Source organism: Rhodamnia argentea, chromosome 4 (assembly GCF_020921035.1).
Source record: "Rhodamnia argentea isolate NSW1041297 chromosome 4, ASM2092103v1, whole genome shotgun sequence".
Lineage (NCBI taxonomy): Eukaryota > Viridiplantae > Streptophyta > Magnoliopsida > Myrtales > Myrtaceae > Rhodamnia > Rhodamnia argentea.
This window is the reverse complement of record NC_063153.1, coordinates 14767076-14789070: the sequence shown is the minus strand read 5'-3', so window position 1 is coordinate 14789070 and position 21995 is coordinate 14767076. Positions and strand designations below refer to the sequence as shown.

At 41.5% G+C, this 21995-nt stretch overlaps 2 protein-coding genes across 3 annotated transcripts; one reads left to right on the top strand and one right to left on the bottom strand.

Annotated features, from left to right (window-relative positions):
- The first annotated feature begins 1501 nt into the window (after positions 1-1501).
- Positions 1502-6458, top strand: LOC115749116 (probable glutamate carboxypeptidase LAMP1). Of its 2 annotated transcripts, none has more exons than XM_030685813.2 (12): positions 1502-2689; positions 2794-2861; positions 3006-3087; positions 3246-3338; positions 3435-3587; positions 3805-3876; positions 4069-4171; positions 5144-5227; positions 5472-5560; positions 5675-5791; positions 5864-6007; positions 6129-6458. In XM_030685813.2, the coding sequence occupies exons 1-12, from the start codon at positions 1739-1741 to the stop codon at positions 6309-6311; spliced, it is 2139 nt and encodes a 712-aa protein (XP_030541673.2). In that variant the 5' UTR covers positions 1502-1738; the 3' UTR covers positions 6312-6458. The 2 variants fall into 2 exon arrangements, with proteins under 2 accessions (XP_030541673.2, XP_030541674.2); XM_030685814.2 differs by having other exon boundaries at positions 1503-2689; positions 4084-4171.
- Positions 6459-7174: 716 nt separating this feature from the next.
- On the bottom strand, positions 7175-17233 carry LOC115749115 (serine/threonine-protein kinase VPS15). The gene is made up of 11 exons (XM_030685812.2): positions 16807-17233; positions 15720-15842; positions 15596-15641; positions 15341-15501; positions 14270-14349; positions 13406-13511; positions 13129-13305; positions 9926-13042; positions 8520-8767; positions 8343-8442; positions 7175-7587 (listed from the first exon to the last, which is right to left on the bottom strand). The coding sequence occupies exons 1-11, from the start codon at positions 17077-17079 to the stop codon at positions 7411-7413; spliced, it is 4608 nt and encodes a 1535-aa protein (XP_030541672.2). The 5' UTR covers positions 17080-17233; the 3' UTR covers positions 7175-7410.
- Positions 17234-21995: the final 4762 nt, after the last annotated feature.

The window sequence follows — 21995 nt, the reverse complement described above, 5'->3', positions numbered from 1 at the left end:
TCAGACAAAAAATTCATGGAGGATTCAAGAACATCCAAGCCCACTGGGTGCCAACACCTCTTTTTGGGGTACCAACATGAGATTTAGTTAGGTTCTTTTTTTTTTAAGGCCTTACCCTGTCCGAAGGATGTGTTTGTTTCGGAAAAACTTGACCGAAAATAATTCATATTCCAACTTTAAACTTGCACATTTTTTTTAATCGTAAATGATTTTCTATTGACCGATCATTTTCAGCGAACCGAATGCATGAAAGTCCAGAAAATTAATTCCCCGAAAAATCTTTCCAGTCAAACAAAACGGGGCCATGGCAGGGGGAAAAAGACGATCCTTAACCAAGATTTTGAAAACTGTAACATCACAAGAGAGCACAGAGAAGCACGTGGAAACTCACGGGGCCGAAGTAGACCGACACCCTGTTTTAGAACCTTTCGTGGAATTCATGAAAGCAGAGCGGAAAAAGGTGAATGGGTTCGGCGATTTTTCTCCGGCCCGTGAACGAGTCCATCCAAATCTCTAATTGGACTTGATGCTCAAGAAGGCTAATTTGGTAAATCTCCCCGGTCCAATACCCGAGTCCGGTTCCGGGAACATGAAGGAAGTTCTCAAGATGAGGAAGAAAATTTTGGTGACAACGACACGATTGGCGATGAGAAGATAGAACAAAATTCATTATAGAACGCATAGATCAGCAAACCAGCAAAATTGCACTTTAAAAGTATCAATCGACTAGCAGGCGAGAAGCTCCAAAATCATTATCTCAACGCGAATGGAAAAATCAAGGGTTAAGAGGAAGGATCTGGCAAATTAACCCCTCAACAACAAAATTCGGTCCTACAAGATTTGTTTCCGGAAAAAGCAAACAACTATAATCGCCAAGGCATTGACAAGCAAACTTGAATCTCTTCTTGGACTTACCATCAAGACAACAATTTCCTCGGAGGATCTAAGTTCACACTAAAGATCGCGACATCCCATGCATTGCACTCTGATGGAAAATGATGGAAGAAGAATATTAAAAGTATCAAAAGTTACATAGAACACTCACTTTAGTATTAAAAATTTCCGTCGAACACTTTAGTGCTAATTTTTTTTTTTAAAAATCGACCACTTAAGTGATTTAACGGAAAATTTTGGCACTAAAATAAGCATCGCACACAATTTTTAGCACTTCTAGTATTTTTTTTTTCCCCTTGAAAATGATTGAATAAATGATGAGAAGAAGATCCAATTTTTTTTCTGATTTCTGGTTGTCTTGTTCCTCTAGTATCTCTGCTTTGGACGACACGGAACGGCGTGCCCCCGGGAAGAGATAGGCCCCTGAATTATTAAAGAATCGTGGGTTGGAATTTTGTCTCCATCATCAGAGTCATCAGATAGACTTTAAGCATTTAGCCGAAAGGGTAAACCGATGGCCTCTTATTTTTGCCTCTCCAATGGCTGTTGATCAGACAATGACCACCATCTTTAAGGTTGAAAATATCTCTCTCCCTCTCTCCAATGGCTGTTGATCAGACAATGACCACCATCTTTAAGGTTGAAAATATCTCTCTCCCTCTCTCAAATGGCTTTTCAGAGCTTTTCTTGATCTGTTTTAACCTCAACACATCCAAAACACCCCTCTCTCTCTCTCTCTCTCTCTCTCTCTCTCTCGCTGCAATATAAATTTCAGAGCTTCTGTTTGTACCCCTCCATCGAGTAGTACCCACCTCTTTTACAGACCCAAAGCTAGAAACTCCCGATGTTCAAACCAGCCACATCGGCCTTTCTTGCTGTGACCGCCACCCTCACTCTCTTCTTCTCCTTCCCTTCCCCTCCCAAGTCATTCTATCACTCCCTCTTCCTATCGTCGTCCATCTCCGACAACGCCTCCGTGGCCCACCACCTCTACACCCTCACCCGCCGCCCCCACGTGGCGGGAACGCCCGCCAACGCGGAAGCCGCGTCCTACGTCCTATCCGCCCTCACGTCCTACAACGTCCGAGCCCACATCGCCTCCTACGACGTCCTCCTCACTTACCCGATCTCGCGCTCCTTGACGCTCGCACGTCCACCGCCCGAGCCGGCGGTAAAGTTCACCCTCCGCCAAGAGATTTATGATGGTGATCCCTATGCCGATGTGGCCAACGAAGTATTCCCTACCTTTCATGGCTATGCCAAGTCCGGCACTGCCACGGGGCCCGTGGTTTACGTCAATTACGGGCGAGTTGAGGACTACGAGACATTAAAAGAGATGGGAGTGAATGTTACGGGTACAGTAGTATTGGCAAAATATGGGCAGATATTTAGAGGAGATATTGTGCACAATGCATATGAGGCAGGGGCAACAGGGGCGATCATATACACCGATAGGAAGGATTACGGTGGCGGAGGGGGCGATGTAAAGTGGTTCCCAGATGACAGGTGGATGCCGCCGAGTGGGGTTCAAGTAGGGTCGGTCTACATGGGGACGGGTGACCCCGCCACACCGGGATGGCCAAGCACGAAAGGAAGTGAGAGGCTATCAAATGAAGAAATAGAGAAGGAAGGGGACGTTCCTCTGATACCTTCACTTCCAGTGTCAGGAGCTGATGGTGAGACTATAATGAGGTCGCTTGGTGGACAGTTAGCAAAAGATGATTGGCAGGGGAGCAAAGATGCTCCTCCGTATAGGGTTGGACCCGGGCCTGGAATTCTGAATCTCACTTATTCTGTAAGGACAGACGCATCATTAGTTCCTATCCATCAACGTATCCACTTGAATCTTGACTATACAGAGGCTAAAATTTACTGAAAGAGACGTTTCATTGTTGTCAGGGAAATCAAACCGTAGCAACAATAGAGAATGTCATTGGAGTTATTGAAGGAGCAGAAGAACCCGATAGGTAAGTATTTTGCTTTCTGGAGCAAGAGTGCAGATGCATTTAGGGAAGTATTAGTGATACCAAATAAGCTTGCATCATGAGAATAGTAACGTTTGACTAGCCTGCCTTGTAATGGACTGATCACTCAGATTCTACTTTTTCCAGGTATGTACTGCTAGGCAATCACCGGGATGCATGGACATTTGGAGCAGTTGATCCTAATAGTGGTACTGCAGCACTGTTAGAGGTAATTACGTCTGCATTGTGCAATAAACTATAGTGCTAGGTAAGATTGTGAGAGTGAAATGAATCAGAGTCACTACAAGTAATGTAGAACAAGAAAACTCAGCAAGTAAATCCATCACGCCTCCATGCTGGCTTGACCTGATTCCTTGCGAGATGTAGGTCGCACAAAGGCTAGGAAAGCTACTAAATAAAGGGTGGAAACCTAGAAGAACGATCATCTTCTGCAATTGGGATGCCGAGGAATATGGCTTGGTCTCTCTCTCTCTCTCTCTCTCTCTCTCATGCATGCGCTCACGCGTGTATTGAGTACCACGCTTAATTGAGCTAAAAGAAAATCTACCAATTCAGGTAGGGTCAACTGAATGGGTAGAAGAAAACAGAGAACTGTTAGCATCAAGGGCTGTTGCTTACCTGAACGTTGATAGCGCAGTATCGGGTGCAGGATTCCATGCCGCGTCAACTCCACAGCTTGATCAACTGCTCAGGCAAGCTGCTCAGCAGGTACCTTGTCACTAACAACCGTGGCTTCAAATTAAATGGGACGTATAGGCGATGGAGACATCAATTCTTTGATGTTAACAAGTATTTGCAGAAGCAGACTCTACTTATATGTTTTTACTTGAGTTGGACTTTACTACAGAACTCTGGATTTCAATCTTTGCAATGCTGCATTCAACATCTGTAACTGATTTGATCACTCGTTCAATTCTTTTCTAAGGTTCAAGATCCGGATAACTCATCCCAAACCCTCTACGAATCTTGGGCTAGTCAAAGCGAATCTTCTCCGATGGTAAGCATAAATTGTTCCATAGCAAGATGTGGGTCCAAAGATACAAGCACATGAACTACAGTCTGATATTACCTGGCCTCCAGCTACGAGCAATCATGTTTATTTTGCATTGGCTTCTGTTGAGTGAATATTACTTCCGTAAAGCAAAATCTAAAGTAAAATCCTGTCTCGTCCATCCTCACTAATTCTTAGTCCTTGATTATGGAGGTTGATCGGTTAGGAGGTGGTGGATCAGACTATGCAGCTTTTGTTCAGCATGTTGGTGTGCCAGCTGCAGACTTATTTTTTGGAGGAGGTAACGTTGGCAAAAGTTTTTGCTATGATGACTTAGTACTTGACATAGAAATACTAGTTCAGAAGGTCACAAAACAAGACCATTGTAGCATTCATTTATGCACGCCAGTGTCTATGATTTGCTTGGAGTTTAAAAAGACTGCAACATGTAAGCAGCAATTTTGACTAGAGAGGCTGATGAAATTCATGACTGCAACAATTTTTCCTACATTTAGGCCCTAATTAAGATGGATCTAGAAGAACTGAAAGCTTCAAATCATTCCTCTGGAAGGAGGACAATGAGTTAGTGCAGTTCGTAAAATTCCGTTCAAAATAAATGCAATTAACTACTTAACATACTATCATTCTGTATGCAAGACTGCTGATGTGTCTCAACTGATAAGATACATAGTCTGATCTGATGTGGAGGTTTTAGCAACATCACTGGCATCACTAACTACAAAAGGATACACCCAGAAGAAATTAGTACAAGAGGTTCTTTCACCGTGCAAGGAGTATCTCTGAAGCCTTAGTGTGTCATTCTCGAGGATGAAAGCAAATAGCATGAAAAGTCGACAAATTTGCACTGTTTCGTACATTCTTCAGGAAGTCATTTGTCAACATGTACCTATTTTTCCAAATCAGGCAAGCAAACTAGCCAGGAGCACCGAGGAAAGGGGTTAGGAGAGAAAGGAAACAAAACTCTATCTCTCACCAGCCAATTTTGACTTTCTACTTTCTAGTTTTCACTTTTAATCATTTGGGTCCATCATTTTGTACTTACGTATGACTAATGTACGCATGGCATAATCCATACTTGTCAAATAAGAGCTCTTCTAATGCCACCTCCTAGTTACCTAAGCTTTAAGATATTTCAGAACTAGTACCTTCTGGTTCCTCATAACATCTCAAGTTCTAGACATTGCTTTCAAAAGCATCTAAAGGATAGTTCACCAATAGCATGTTGGTGAAGTAATCTTCTTCTGCATTGCAGGATACCCAGTATACCACTCTATGTACGATGATTTTGTTTGGATGGAAAAGTATGGTGATCCAATGTTCCACAGACATCTTGCAGGTACCACATAGACTTCACATAATCAGGAGAAGAGAAAATACATGTGCATGAAGAAGAGACATCAGTTGGATCAGTAATGCCTCATTAGCTTATAATCTGTCACATACTATAACTGAAAGATTGCACCTCCAGTTCCAGTGTGTCAACTGGAACTTTTATCAATTTATTGCCATATCATTGCTCCTCCAAAATACTGGTTAAAACGGAATCCAGGGACATCTGATTACTCTTTCTCTGTAAACAGTGGCAAGCATTTGGGGTCTCATAGCTCTCCGTCTAGCAGATGAGGAATTTCTACCTTTCGATTACCTCTCCTATGCATCTGACCTCCAGGTATATATCAATGCTGAGTTGGATGTAGTAATTTTGACTATTGAGAAATTCAGTGGTGGGCAGCAAGTTGTTGGAAATATAGATAGATGACAGTACAAAGTCCAAAAATTACAGAAAAGCGCAAAGGATTTAGAAGATGAGCTTTCAGATAAGGGGCTGAACCTCAACCCGTTGTTTAAGGCCATTGAGGATTTCAGAGAAGCATCCACCAAAATAAACATCGATGTAAAGGTAGGACTTAGAGATAGCAACAGTTGAATTTTCATTCTCATAGTGATCACTGATAGCAGAAAATAATCCCAGGCAATAAAAGAAACCAAAAGCTGGTCATCAATATGGAAAGAGGACCATATGAGAGTGAGGGAGCTGAATGACAGATTAATGATGGCAGAAAGAGCGTTCGCAGACCCTAATGGACTTTTTGGAAGGTCGTGGTATAAGCATTTGGTATGCTCATTCTTCCTCTACTAATTCTAGCTGTTTTAAGAGATTTGGTCGTTTCCAAAAGGGGTGAACACTATATGCACATATTCACCAATAAATTGACTTGTGAATTTGCATATTGCAGATTTATGGCCCTTCAAAGCATAACGATTACGGAAGTAAATCCTTCCCAGGAATAGATGATGCTATTGAGGAAGCAAAGAAAGTCAGCACATCAGACTCATGGCATTCTGTACAACATGAGATATGGAGAGTCTCGAGGGCTGTCAAGCATGCCTCACAAGTGCTCAGTGGCGAACTCACATGATAATGCAAAATCTCTTCATGTACTCCATGAACTTTTCATGAATAGCATATGCAGTTTTAGGGGAGTCCAAACTATGATGGGGCCTTTGTCCAATGTCCACCAGTAGGTCTCCTAATCAAAAGAAACCGTTGATATTGCGATGACTTACTCTCAGCTGAGTAAACACAATAATTCCATTACCTTTAACGCGTGATGCAGAGCAAAGAGCCTCTAAATCGTTGTTCCAGTACCGTTTAATAAATTCATAATTATGCACTGCAGACCCCTGATATATGCTGCAAACTATTTATTTCCTCTTTTCCAGAATTCACACTATGAGGAGAATAAAAAAGTACCTTACATCAGCCATTCAGATATCAAGCAGAACGATAAGTTTGCTCTGCACTAATCTGCAGATTACAAACCTACACATCCTTCAATCAAGCACTGGTTTTTGCACGGACTGATTACAAGAATCAAAGGTAACTCGCAGCAAAAGTATGCTACTTTTACTAGCAATGGTCATGGGTAATTTACACTGGAAAGATCACATAGGCAACCAGTATAACTCATGACCAGAAGTAATTACTTCTTTTTCTTCTGCATCTGCCAATTCTGTAGCTCTTATTGATTGACACATGCTTCAAAGACACATCCCCATCCTCCGAATTGCACTTTTTAACCACTGAACCACTGTCAACTTCACCTGTCAGATGCCTCAAAGACATCATTTATGCCAAAAATTATTAATCAGTTTTGTCACCAAAGCTTTTGAGAAAGCAGTTACATGACATTAGGATAGTTTCTCTGGCCTCCTTTATCCTGACCAAGAGTTGACTCCTTAAAAACCCTTTGGCATTACAAACTCTGGCATTGGAACAAGCTCAAGTGAATATATGAGGAGGCACTCCTTTATCAGATCTTATAAAATTAGCTTTCATACATATGAGGTTGAGAAAATAATGTAGAATAGTAAACAAGGCGAATTCCTGACTGACAAAATATGTTACTATTCTGTACAAACTGTATCAGCTGGACTAGAAGAAAATTTTCATGAAGGATAAAGTACAACTAAGTTGACTCTACATATGTACAACTAATAAGGTTATGGATAGTTTCTTTACTTCCAAACCTTAATAGCTCCATCCCTACTGCTTGAAATCAAGAGTCTCTGGTTCAACTTGACTGAGGCTAAAGAGATGATAGAGTCACGATGACAACCGGCAGAATCGGTGGCCGCAGCAGTAAGGACAGCTTTTGCTGTCAGCTTAGTTGTTAAAGGTCGTCTCCGAGTCTCCTGTTCACCATGAAGAAAGGCTGAAATATCAGCTGACTGACCAGTCTGACAGAATTATAATCGAATTTTTCTTTGGAATTCTTTCCACTGAAAGTTACCCTTGGTTTCAGATAACTACAAATAAACCCTAGCACGCCAAGGAGAAAAAGAGCACCATTGTTTAACAAATTTCATCTCAAGGATGTTTAATCCAAGAGAAAACTGAATGGCGGCAAGTCGCAGAGAAGTTTGGTTTCCTTAGATGAGGTGACAACAAAGAGGCAGTGAAAAGTTCCAATGCAATAGAATAAGAAAAATGATATAATACAAGCTATGGAGTGCATTAGCCAATAGTTTCTTCTTCAAATAGCAGTTTCCAGCTAAAAGTACTAAGGTATGGTCCAACTACCAGCATCCAAGAGCAAACAAGTTTAAGGACAGGAAATTAATCTTCATTATCACCTGTAATTCATTCATGGTTCGAGTAAGCATAACAAATTTTTAAATGCAGAAGAATCAATATTATAGTACATAAAGTTTTAAGTATCTTGAGAAATTGTCAAATGAATAGACAGTAAAGGTGATGGAAATCCATACTGAAGTTTTTCCCGCTATTTTGAGAGAATAAATGCCAGTGAAGGCAAGAAAAAACATTCTGTCAGAGTTTGTCATGATAGTATTCACAGAAGATTGCCCTGGGTTCAAGAAGTGCCAATATGCTCTCTACTCCTTTATGTAGAACAGAAGCATGTGGCCTGGTAAATCAGAATGCCTACCTGCACAATTTGCACCCCGAAAGATGATCTTGATTCATAGAAGTCGTCAGTTCCTATGCCCTTTATGTTTGGTCCACATACACAGTATGTTCGATCAGGGCTGCAAACCCATTAAATTAATCATAAAATGAACTGGTTTGATATATAACAGCAAAAAAGTACAGAGTCAAATCAAACCTGCAATGGTCCCATCGACGAATTTTCAAATCGGTACCCCCTGTTAACAAATCACCCCCAGGTAAGGGAAGCAATGAACGAATGCCCGGAAGTCGAGGAGGAGGCTCATTCAACTCATCGACTCTGTACTTTGGGTTCACATTACGTCTCAGATCAGCTTTGTAACTTGTTTTGTTTGATGGTCTAGCCAGTGCCCAAGGCACATCAGACACTTCGCCATCACCCTCATAATTTGCAACCCTCAACACCTGGAAATATGGGCGTATTAGAGAGTGAAGGTAAAAAATAAGTCATATCAGAGGGCAACAAACAATTTGAAAAAGAGAACGAATAGTTCACTTTTCACATTTGAAGAAAGCTGAACATTCCTCCTGTACTTTTGATCAGCCTAAGGTTCATATCTTGGATAAGTCAAAATCCACTGTCAGGCAATGACCTAAGTAGGCTGTCGGAAAGGCAATGCTAGCATTTCCTGACTCAGTCTGACTTAGTTCATGGGAACACTTTGATGCTAAAGCCTGTTACGGCCCATGACAGTATGTTGGCAGTTTAAATGCAAAAAGTATAAGCTCTTCATGATGTTAAACAAGTTAATGAGGATATTCTTACTCTCAAAGCAATGACATATCAAGAAGGATCAGTTGTTTCTAACTTCTCGATTTTGCATCAAGTTAGTAACCACGCCCAGCAAGCAAAGTACTAAGCCAGGTTGTCATTGACACATCTGTCTCAAATCTTTCAAATAACTGAGATCTCTCTGAGATTTCTTCACGAAATAATTGCAATCCTTTAAAATCTGGTGTAAGAGAACTTATAAAATATCATGTCCAAGGCTATAATAGAGGAGATTGATATTTGGGTGGAAAGTTGGGAAGAGTTTGAAAAATTTTGTGAGATAAAATGGAGGGAAACTTAAATTTTGTGGTACTTTCTCTGTAAATTCCATCACATTGGTGCTTACAAACATAGCGCGAAGGCTATTTATTCTACATCTCCATTTACAAGTAGAATTCCACAAAAGAGACATAGGTCCCACTTGCATGGTGCATAATTGGGGTGTAATATAGTTTCAATAAGGAGCTACAGTACGTGCATTATCTCACAAGTGTAGAAGTCTCAAAAGCACTAGGGTATCTAGATGATTGGTTCTTGATAAAGTTGTACCTAGTATGTTTTCTCTATTGTCTTTGTCCAGCTCAATTGCCTCACAAATTATTTCTCTTGCCTGTTCCTTCTTATGGATCAGCATGGGAAAAGACAGTGCATGCAACGTATGCAGGATGTTTTTGATTTTATGTTCTTTCATTCCTGTTTAGATCTTGGAATTGACTCCTCACTACAAAATTATACCGATGTTATTGTGGCAGATTCTTAATGCTATGATTTAGAATAAGAAGCCCTTATACCTGATGGCAGCTCCCATTCTCCGCATTCCAGAGAGAAATCTCATTAGAGCCAGCAGCAACATAAACAAGTGGTCTTGTCATGGCAGATGTGGAAGCATTTGAAGGAGGAACAAAAAGGCACATCTTCTCTATAGGGCAAACAAGAGAATACTGCCATGAATTGACAGGTACAAGGAACCTCAGGTCCCAGAGAGTAAGCACACCCCTCGAAGACCCTGAGACAAACCAATTTCCACAAGGACCTGCAACTATAGAAGAAATATAACCCTCCTCAGGTGTAGTTGCCAAGCTCCATGCATTCAAATTACTTCTTGCATCAAACAGATGAATCCCACCATTTTGGGTGCTGTACATAACCATCTGGCTGGAAGTAATATCAGCACTATAATTCATTAGGCTGAGCACAGCACCTTCCTTAGCATCTTTCTTTTTAATATCAGCAATACCTGAATACTTCTCAACGACATTGCCGAGACCTCTGGAGATGTAATCCACAGAAAACATATGTATTGTGCCATCACAAGCTCCAACAATCACTTGAGCAGAACCCCGAAGAATTGCAGTACAAAGTGCACGGCTTCCTTCCAGGTGATATGTTAGCCTTGACCTAAATGATATGTCTTTTTCCAATTTTCTTGAATCCCAAACCTTGACAGTCGAATCATCTGAAGCACTAACAAAAAAGCTATGATCAGTTGAAACTGCAATATCATTGACGGCAGAGCGGTGTTCCTGGAGGTGCGCAACTAACACTCCACGTGGCCTCCAACCTAAATCTGGCATGGTCGATGCACGTTGAAATGAAGGTAGTCCCATTATATCAGACAACGTAGAAGCATCGTCTATATTGACCGAGCTTCCTTTCACCATGCTAGGTAATCCCATCTCTTGGAATTTGCTATTACCATAAGTTGTTTGATCATTCTCTCTGCTATCTGGCTCATGTACCACCCTATAAAATTGTTTAGAACCACCGCTGATGCTGAATGAACCAGAAACAAGCTTTGGTGCTGGAACTGAACTTGCCAAGGAAAACGATTTGCTTACAGTGTCCATCCAAGGCATGGATGACGAATCAAAACCCAAGGAATTCACTTGCAATGAAGAAGCAGATGGTGCAGAAGGATTTCCACTTGATCGCTTATCTACACTGAAGGAATATAAAGGAATCCCTTCTGATGATTTGTCACACATGAAGCTATTCAAACCACCACCTTGTGAAGTCATAATACCTGAAAACTGCGAGCATGTAGCTTCTATAGAGCTAGTAGTCTTTGGCATATAGCTCCCTGTAGACCTTAGTTTTGCCACATTTTCATCAGACTCAGTTTGGCCAGGCTGGTTTAGGGTACTGTCAATTGAGCGTTGCGTATCAAGATTTAGTGGCTTATCTAGCCAGCTTTTCATTGAGTTTATTTCTCCTGAACCCCTCTTCAAGGATTTGACAGTTTCCCATTGTTTCACTTGTGCCGATGATTTGTACCATATTTTTCTCTGTCTCTCCAACATATCGGAACTCCTTGCACTTTCCAAGACTTCATAGAATACTTGTTTTGATACCGGAGGTTTTAGACATGAAAGAAGAACCTTCTCAGAAGCTAAAGATGCTGGTTGCCTCCGGAGGAAAGGGCGTATAAGTGGGGCAAGAAAAACATAGGAATCTACAGCACCTAAACTCTCGCTGCTAGCTGAGATGAAGGTGACAACCAGTCTTCTCACCCACTGACTGGGATAACATAGCAACGGGAATGCCCGTTCTATCATTTCAAGCAAAGTCCTCTTCCTCAATAAGCCACCTTTACACAAGATGGTCAAACAATCCAATGCATTGACGACAACAGCCTCAGTTGGATCACTCAAAGCTTGCTCAATGTAAGGTAAAAGATATTCCTCCACACTTCTTTGGCCAACAAAAAAGCATACGTATACGATCCGCCCATAGAATACTGCCCTCAGCTGCTCATCTCTATCATTCAGGAAAGCTGGCAGAATAGGTAGCAGAAAGTCATTACTCTGTCTCTGTCCGAAAAAACAACATAAGATACCAACATTCTGGAGGAGTGCTCTCCTAATGCTTGGAGTTTGCTTGAGACCCATCACAAGTTCTTGAACAACCTCAGCAATAGACTTCCTCAGTTGGGCAAGTTGTGCATCTGTACTTGCTGCTTGAAGCTTTTTAGTTGTTTCACTAGAAACCAAAGGTGATTTCTGTCGTAAACTCAATTCATCCAGTACCCCTGCCTCACTCAAGCTTATTGAATGAAGCAAGAAACGATAGGCAGTGAGAGCCAATTTTGCTATATTACTGGCATAGCATATTCTCACACTTTCCTCAGGATCATCAGGCAGCATTGATAGCATGGGAAGAATATATTCTGGAAAAATTTTAGCATCACTGGGAGGAAAATCTCGGACTAAAGGAAGAATATAGCATAAAGCCTCTAAGGCAGCAGAACGCACAATTGCTGCTGGATCGGAAAGCATAGCGATCACATAAGGAATCACACGCTGCAAGCGGTCTTCATCATCGATATATAGGGAGCATGCAGTAAGCAGAACTAGGGCTCCTCTCCTCAAATGAGGCAGCTTGACATTGCGTATACACGCACAAAGTAAGGAGGCAATAAGTACCATACCTTCACATTTCATACTATTTTCCGGTACTTCTAAAAACGGCATGCCAAAAGTATCCAAGTTGCCATCATGTGCAGACATCAGATCATTCAGCTTCTCAATTGTGATCTGTTTCATGAAGTGATGGTCAATTCCCCTAAACACATGCGAAACGTGTTTACTTGGTTCATTAGGATCTTGTATCCGACTTATTTTGAAATTCTGCTGAATTGAACAATTGGACTCATCCTTCACCGCGGTCTTTGCATCATCCCTAAACAGATCACTGTCGTAACCAAAACCACCGCCATGATCCTCTGATGGGTCTTTCACAATATCCCCTCTTTTTCTCACCGAGTCATTTTCCGACTTGTCTTCTAGTTTTGCAATCATCTTCACTGATCGATTTCCAGGTATTCCAGCTCCAGGATAAGTTTCCTCGGAGGGCCTATTGGTCATCATGTGCTTAAGTATCTCGTTGAAAACATTCTGACACATTGCAACCTATAACAGATATTTTGATAGAATCAAGAGCATAATATGAAATGAAAGCAGCAGCCACTTTTCGGTTTGAAATGATAAGGCGTTACCCTTGCGTCGGGTGGAAGAGGATTGCAACAGCAGTAAAGATTGTGCAGAAAAGGTGAGAAGTAGCCTGGAAACACGATGCCAGCAAAGGTCTGTAGGTAGCTTTCCGCAGAAAGGCGACATTCTGGCTCCAATTGAATCATATGTAGGATCATCTTCCGAATTCCAGAATCTGGGATCTATGATCACAAAGCACACCAATGAGAGTCCAACAAACAGAGGAGCTGAAATGTGCATGTATATGAGAGAGAGAGAGAGAGAGAGAGAGAGAGAGAGAACCTTTTCAAGATGCTGGCTAGGATCATACTGCCCCCTCCGATAAGCAAGAAGCTGGGAGAGCTCAAAAAGTGGCTGGCCCTCAAGAAAAAGCTCTGCAATTACGCACCTAAAACAACAATATGGTAACAAGCTAAGATAGTTGTGCTGCAAAGCTAGACAAACTAGATTCAAGGCAAACAATATTTCAACAGATACAACCAAATTACTTAAATACAGTAAGTGTTAAAAAAAAAAATTACCAATCACTTGGACCACCTCATCACCATACCAATTGGAATCAACCAACAGCCAATTGATATAAACACCTCAGTGAACAGGATGAGAGAGAGATGCAGAGTGTCTGGGACAGGTTTTCTTTCAGATGCCATATCTCCAATGAGGCAAAACAGAATCCTAGGAGTTAATGAGTTAACCACTACTTGCTCCATTATAACCAAATGTCCAATACTACATATACAGACATGCTGTCCAGCATGAAGAGGCTACAGTGTAGTATAAACGGGCAATATGTACATGAAATGCTGTTCTTGAAACACCTAGCCAGACTTTCCTAGAAGCACATTATTGACAACATAGAGATAGACTTTGCATTTTTTTTAAGATAGTATGTTGCTTGGCATCAATCTAATTCTTCTTTTTAGAACAACCTTCTATAAGTTGCATAATCAGAACCTTACCACTACCCCACCAACCATCAACTTTTCCAAAACTGTAAAGCCAATCAAAACAATTTAACTCATGGAAAATACAGATGATGTATAATAAAAACTTCCAGCAATACAACATTGGAATTTGAGACAGATTCTGCTGTCCTCAGGAAGGGACAATCCGTAAACTGCTGCTTCTCATGGTAAAAATGCTTACCCTACAGCAAAGATATCCATAGATGGTCTTAAAGGTGCATCTTGGGCAACTTGCATCTCACCTCCATGCTCATAAAATCTCTGAAAGTTAGGAAAAACTGGTTGGCCGTTACCCAAGTGAAAAATTCTTATACTACACGGAAGACTAACTGCAAAGAACAATCTCCAATACTTGCCGGCAACATATGTACATTCTTGGAGCAGGCTCACAAGATTTGAACAGGAAATTCTCAGACATACATCTCATGACTTCTAAACAAGGATTAAGGAAGTGCGATAAAGATTAAGGAAAAGCATGTGCACCTAATGAGTTTTGCAAACATGGCCAAATTGTACATCAGATGATTTTCAAAGAGTCACCTGCTGTCTTAAAATTGGAATTGTACGCATATAAAGGCATTACCATGATCAGGCACGGGAGAGGCTATTGGTGCAGAAAGCTATTCATGCAACTAACCTTTCGGTGTGAAAGATAAGTACCGACCTCTAGATAGGTTGTATTGATCTGTACCCCAGATTGTATTGATTCAAGGAAACTTGCCATGAAGCCATACTAATTACAGTAGTCACAATTCTGAATGCATATCCATACATCTAAGATAGAATCTTGTAAGGATTAAATTAAGTTAGCCCGTTGTTCATTTTCTAAACAAGAAGGCATAGCAAGGATGTCTTTAGATCGGTACTATCAAGAAACAAGAAATTGCTCTTTGGTAGGAAATAGAATATTGACTGCTCCTATTAAGTTACATCACTTTCTTGACTAATTTTACAAAACAAAGCAATTGGAAATTGCCTCAGGTGTGTTGTCAGAAGAGGAAAAATGTCTTCAACAGTGCTACTTCTTTGTAACATCCTCAGTTTAAGATGAATGCGGTATTTCCTATGGAAGAATGGGTAGAACTCTTGGCCTTTCAGTTTTAAGACTGTTGAACAACACATTGCTTCCTTCAGTATATGGTTGTTCACTCAATGCACATCATCAAGGTCTTCTTCTCATAAATCACAATGATATAAAAGGAACAATATATGGCAGAGCTGGAAAAGAACCAAAGTTAGGGGAAAAACCAACCTCAGGAGCAAGATAGCATAGTCTTCTACCTCCAGTGTCAAAGAAAAATGAAAAATCGGAAGGGTCATCATAGGGGATATAGGTTGGCTTGAAGGAGGCGAAATCAGCAAGGTAAAGCCAATTCCATGAGGTTACAAGCACATTCTCGCACTTAATGTCCCCTAAATAAAGCAAAGTGTCAAAAAGGGGGAAAAACAGTAGTAATGTTAAAGGAAAAAAGAAGCATCAGTGGTAGGCCCAACCAACTGAACCCACCATGGCAAATTCCCTTTTCATGGCACTGCTTCAGCGCAAGGAGTAACTGCAGAACCCCCAGACCATAAGAGCTGAGATTGAAATGCATACTTGACATATCAAATCAAGAGGGTGAGAGAAAAACCTGAAATGCCAACCATTTCTTCTCGATGATATTAAGGAAAGGCCGAGTACTCAATCGATCATGCAGATTATTGAAGAAGTACTGCCGTAACAGATAGGCTGCTTTGTCAGTTTCCTGCCAAGACTGCAAGAAGACACATCCACATAAGGTATTAAACAAACACTCCCCTCATAGTTTTAAAAAACAGTTGGTTTTAGGACCCAAAAAAAAAAAAAAAGCCAATAGTAAATTTAGAAGCACATCTCTCATCTTTGTCCACATTGAGTTCAACTAAGCAAAGTACTCCAAGCCAAAACTGCAACTATACTCTATCACAAAAGAAAACTTGAATCTAATTGGTTATCATGATTAAGATACCCCTTCTCAGTTATTTTAAAAATTCTTTGAGCGCCAAAAACTAGCATCAAGTTCAGCCCGAGTGAAACTTTTGATGTTTAGAATCAATCTGTCTTGTAAACCAGAAAAGAGAATAGTTAAAAATGACCCAAATTTAAACTCAGAAGAAACAGAATGTCATAACATACTGATCGGCTTATATCTCATGTGCACATGATCTCAGGCACCTATATCTGTTTTCCTCAACCTACACTGCCATCCACGTGTAGTAGTCTAACCCACATCTTTGAAACTAGAAAATGCTGCAGAATAATGCCCTTTTCCATCCAAAAGTGAAAGCAAATGCATTACCAGTGCCAAAAGCATTATCATTTCCCTCTACTTCGCGAAATCTCCCAGTGATTCCCACATTCTCAAGAGGAGGATAATCAAAATCCACATTTTCACTTTTTGACCCCAAGAATACTAGAAAAATCAACGAAGCTAAGCTACCACGCAACCACTACCTCCAGAAAAAGCTTAAGATCCACCCGGGAAATAGGAAGATGGAAAATCACTCGGTAGAGGATGAACTCACTAATAAACTATAATTGACCGAAGCGAAGAGGAAAAGCACTTCCAATTCCTTCAAGACAAACTAGCGGGCACCAATCGCAACTTCCACTTAAACAACGCGCCCCCCTCTTTCTCTCTAGCACCAAAAGCGAGCTCTGAAAACTCCAATCAAACCACAAATTGGACCGGGACCAACCTGGAAGGACCAAACGTGGGGGTGATCGATGGTGCGGAAGGTGTACTTGATGTGGAGCAGCCGGCGCTCGTACTCCCGGAGGTCGATGCTGTCGTCGCGCTTGAAGTAGACCTTCACGAGGACCAATCCCTCGTCGTGCTTGCACTGGATCGTCTTGAAGAAGCGCCCCTTGCCGAGGACCTCCTTGAGGACCAGGTTGTAGGAGGAGGGCAGGTCGTGGAGGTAGTACTCCGATGCGGAGCCTTGCTTCGTGCGCGCGATCTTGTTGCCCATGGGTGGCGATTCTCATCCCAGGGCGACGACCCCAATCGGCGTTTCGTGAGCCGCAAGTCTTACGGAGACGCCACGGATGATGTGCTTCGGGGAGTTTCTTGAGCTTCAATTAGAGAAAGAGAGAGAGAGATTCTGCTTTTGTTTCACAGGTTTCGTGCTGAGGTTGTGTTGACGGAGTGGTGGGGGTTCGAAACGGCCAACGGTACGGTAAGTGCAGTTTGCTTTCCGAATGTGATCGTTCGGGCTCGTGGGGGGACATCGAGGCCCCGGTGAAAATGCTAAAGCAACAGGATCGGATGCGTTTGGAAGAGCGTTTGACCAAAGCCTTTGCACTCATTGGAAAAAAAAATATCTAAAAAAAGTCATGAATTTATTATATGAGAACTTTAATTACGTTAATTTAATCCAAATGTTTTTATTTATTTGCCAATTTAATCTTAATTATTTCAATTGTGTCATTCATAAATCTCTTAGGATTTGTTAATGTAGTAGTTAGGTTTATGACTAAATTGACAAATCATCTTGAGGTTTTTGAGTAAATTAGAATTTTAAAACTAAATTAGCAAATTGTCAAAAGATTTATTACTAAATTGACACAATTGAAAAATTTAGATTTGAATTGATCGTCATAAAATAAGTTTGGGACTTAAGGATAATTATCGAGTTTACTTTAGGGCAAAGAGTGTTTCACGAAATGTATAAAGGATTTTGATTTTTTAAAGAACAAGAAAAAACAAAAAAATTGCAACGGTGACCCTCCTCGATAACTTAGGCGAAGCTGGCGAATCTAGCAACGGCCGTCCCCAAGGTCGCACAGCCCAAGTTGAAGTATCACCGGAGTCATGTGTCCCATGTGATTTGCCATCGAGGCTGCGTGTCTCGAGCGAGCCAGACCAAAAAGCCTCCCATGTGGTGCACCCCAAGCAATGGATTGCATGACCCTAGGCAAAGCGACACCGGAGTCACGAAACCATAATCGACGAGTCGCCGGGGTCACACGACCTCGCCGGGGTCACACGACCTAATGCAAGCCAAATCTAAACTCCAATGCTAGCACGAGCAAGTGACGAGCCATCGAGGTCGTGCGACCCAAGCGAGGCGAGGTCGGCGTCCATGACAGCGCCCCTTCAGCCACCTCCGAGAACCTTAGATGTACGGAAAACAGACTGCTGCAATGCCCGATTCCGGTCTCCGGTGGCATTAAACAAGTGGCCTTCGAGAAGCATTGCATTCGAATAAGGGCCTTTAGAGGGCGAAGAGATTTTGGAATGCGTTCCCCCAACGCATCTTAATTATTGTATGTACTAATTCAATTGACTCAAATGTCCCGTGTGCAACGAAGGATTTTCCCACTGACGTATGAAGGGTGGTTGATGTGACCCATAATGGATTGGACCTGCCGAGAAGATCCTCTAAATGAAGAAGTAATTTTTCACTCGGTTTATTTAGCGAAAAATAAATAATTTAAAAAATATTTTTCTAACAATGATAATTTGTTTCATTTATATAAATGAATTAATGGAATATAATTTCATTGTCGTTGATAATATTTAAACATAATTATTGCTAATTACGACAATTTTTTTTATTAATTAAATATTTTATGCGACAAAAATGGTTATTTTTAAAGATATATATTTTTTAAATCATTCATTTTTGTAAAACAAACGAAGCCTTGTATTAGGATTTTTTTTCTTGAAAAGGTTACATCAAATACCAATTTACCAAACACCTCTCTCCCAAGTCCCAAGACACCGATGCCGCCACACTCGTGACGTGCCGCTGCCATAAGACCTTGTCTCATAGCCGTCGATTGTCTTGCCGTCAACCATCGTGGTCTACCCGTCTTCCCCACTGATCCCTACCTCACGACCACCGCGATGCTGTGGCCTAGCCTTGGGCGACAATGGGCCCGGGTCTAGTGACATCAAATATGGTGTAGCGAGTCCATACCCAACTCGTGATGCATAGGGGGCGAGGAGAGAGGGTCGCGTAAGGTAGAGACAAGCGGTGGCAATGACAGGGTCATCCTGGGAACGACCAAGGCCGGCAGCAAATGCTTCGCTAGGCGTGCTTGTGGCCGGTGAGCGAGCTCCGGTATGGTCCGGCGCGGTGCGGTTAAAAAATGGAGAAAGAAAAGAGGAAAAGGAAAATAGGGGTTAAAAAAAAGAAAAAAACAAAAGAATTTCAAATAAAAACAAGAATTGCTATCATCTTATCAAATAAGGATTTGAAATGAACATTATTTAAAATAATAGTATAAAGTACAATCATTTTATTAAACAAGAATTTAAAATGAACATTATTTCATTCATCTTTATTTCAAAAAAAGACGTGATCAGATATATTTTCGTCATTTATTATTATTTTTTCTTTTCTTTCACTTTTTCTTTTTAATATTTGTTTGCCCTTTTCATCATCAATGGCCGCTCGCAAGCATGGCCAACCACGGACAAAGGCTAGGCTAGATCGTCGTCAAGGGACGGCCTCGCTTGGGCGAGACTAGATTTAGGAGGGTCGCGTCGCCCGTGGTCGGCACGCCTTCACCCAATGGCAAGTGAGCGTGGCCAGATCCTCGCCGCAAAAAAAAAAAAAAAAAAAAAAGTCCTTAACGAGTTAGTTCATGTCTTCTTTAAAACAACGTTGCGAAGGCGCTTCAATCCCTATTTAGAATTTCCCGAAAAACAAGAATCCCAAATCTCTTTCTCCGGCGACACATCTCTTATCCAATCCTGAAGAGTAGTAGATTGCGATCTTGTACGAGGAGAAAATAGCTGTGTCGTGCGCGATGAAGTTCAGATGCGACGGTCTCCCCGAGCAGTGAGCTCGGAAAACGAATCGGGCAGACTCACCAAGCAGCGATTTCGATCTCGATATGTATGATCGTCGCCTTTGACGCTCAGCCAACATGATCCGCAAAGAGAAAACCAAGACAAAAGGAAGAAGAAAAAGACAACGCGCAGCGAGATCGATCGATTGCAGTAGATAGAACAGTATACACAAATTCATCTCGTATAATCACATTTTGTTTATTCGATCCCCGTTCAGCGAACACCAGCAAAATATGTACAATCCGATCCGCGCGACCTCGCCGTCGAGATCGCGGATTCAAGCCGCCTGAGCCCGGGCCTCGTCGTCCTCCTTGGGATCTTCGAAGTTGGGGTCCTTGGCGTCCACGGCCTCCTCCGTCGCGAGCCCCATCTCGGCCCGGGAGTACCCGTCGCCGGACCACGTGAACTTGCCCCCGCGGCCGCCCTTCTTCGGCGACCCGCTCACCCCCGCCGCCGACCTCCGGTCCTTCCTCGCGTCGGGCCTCGGGTTGGCCCTCGGGCTGTTGCTGCTCTTGCCTGCGTTCTTCATCTGCGATCCACGGAAGAAAATGGTGACATGGGTGTGGGGGAGACGGAGCGTGAAATGTGGTGGGGATTTATACTTGGACAGAGACGCGAAATAGGACAAAGCGGCGGGCCAAAGAGATTTCTATCATATCATGGAGAGAGAGAGAGAGTGTGTGGGTGATGTGAACGTGTGAGCATGTGATTCGATCGAGGAACATGGAGAAACGGATAAGAACGAGTACACTTTGTTATTATTATTATCATTACTGTTATTGTTGTAGTTTCTCAGCAAAATTACACAAATATTACTATTTTTTAAAACATTTGTCATGGGGTCTAAAGAATATTGTTGAACATTTGCTAATATTTTATGAACCACATTGAACATATTAAAAATTTCGAAACGACTTTGCATGTTGAGCAAAAGTTCTAGGGATTATTTATATTATTATCCCTTTTTTTTTTAATATCTAATTATGTATTGGAAATCCTCTCTTAATTAAGGACTTCAATGGATCATGTATGCTAAACATTTGGGTTTAAGATTGGATTGCGATGATGTGATAATGTTTGGTTTTGGGTTTGGAATTCCACCCCTTGAAATAAAGGACAAAAAGTTTACTCGACTCAATATATTACATAGAAGAAATGTGACTAACAAATATATATATATAAAATAGGCACCCCAAGTGGTATTGTTTTTCGAAGTGAATCTTATTTCAAATAAGGATCTAAAGTATCCTTATTATGTAACAAAAAGGCCTAAAGTGCACATAATTTCAAATAAGGGCATGAGGACAAGTCACTTTAGTTAGGGGCATTTTGGTCATTTACTATTGTATTTTATGTTTTCCTTTTTTCGTTTGTTAAGAGTTTGAAAACAAAAAACAAAAAAGTAAATAAAATAAAGAAACACATGCGAGAGGATAATGGCCGCCACCCCACCACCGGTAGGGTGACAACTATGACCGTCGGGGTCTCCGGTGCCTCGGTGAGGGCTAGTTGGCTAGGATTGAGGTAGACCCGAGAGAGGGCCAACAGGCCCTTGCCTCTAGTTGATTGGTTATCAGCCCTTGCTAAGGGGTTGAGAACCACGACGGCCATCACCGCCGCCCTACCGGTTGTGGGGTGGAGGCCATAGGCGGGAGGTCTAATCTCATGTCTGATTTTTCCCCTTTTTTTAACTTTTTGCTTTTGTTTTTTTGGTAGTTTTTTATCAATATATTTTACAAGACTCTAATTACCATCGATTATTATTTTTTTTATTGAATGAATAGAGCAAATCTTCCCTTACTTACCTGGTTAAGTGTAGTTTTTACTTAATTGAATCATTTCAATCAGTTCTGTTTAAGATTATTAAACAGGCTTAATCACATTAAATGCTGATAGTACTGAATTTTTAATTGACAGCACTGAGTTGGATCATCAAACGGGCCTTGAGTCTCTTGATCAACCATCCTAAGGTGCATCACATTCCAACTTCATACAAGACAAATCAATTGTAAGGAGCAATTTTCTAAGAACATACTTTTGGAAAACGAATGTAAAAACCGCTCAAATAGTCCTCCAGAGGAAAAC

What these genes read in the sequence shown, in the direction of transcription:
- LOC115749116 (XM_030685813.2), top strand. Translation starts at nt 1,739, where the DNA reads ATGTTCAAACCAGCCACATCGGCCTTTCTTGCTGTGACCGCCACCCTC. An exon ending in AGACTTATTTTTTGGAGGAG is followed by an intron (nt 4,172 to 5,143) that starts GTAACGTTGGCA and finishes TCTGCATTGCAG; the next exon opens with GATACCCAGTATACCACTCT. An exon ending in GGTCGTGGTATAAGCATTTG is followed by an intron (nt 6,008 to 6,128) that starts GTATGCTCATTC and finishes TGCATATTGCAG; the next exon opens with ATTTATGGCCCTTCAAAGCA.
- LOC115749115 (XM_030685812.2), bottom strand. Translation starts at nt 17,079, where the DNA reads ATGGGCAACAAGATCGCGCGCACGAAGCAAGGCTCCGCATCGGAGTAC. An exon ending in CCCACGTTTGGTCCTTCCAG is followed by an intron (nt 15,843 to 16,806) that starts GTTGGTCCCGGT and finishes GTCTTCTTGCAG; the next exon opens with TCTTGGCAGGAAACTGACAA. An exon ending in AGAATGGGAGCTGCCATCAG is followed by an intron (nt 8,768 to 9,925) that starts GTATAAGGGCTT and finishes CCATATTTCCAG; the next exon opens with GTGTTGAGGGTTGCAAATTA.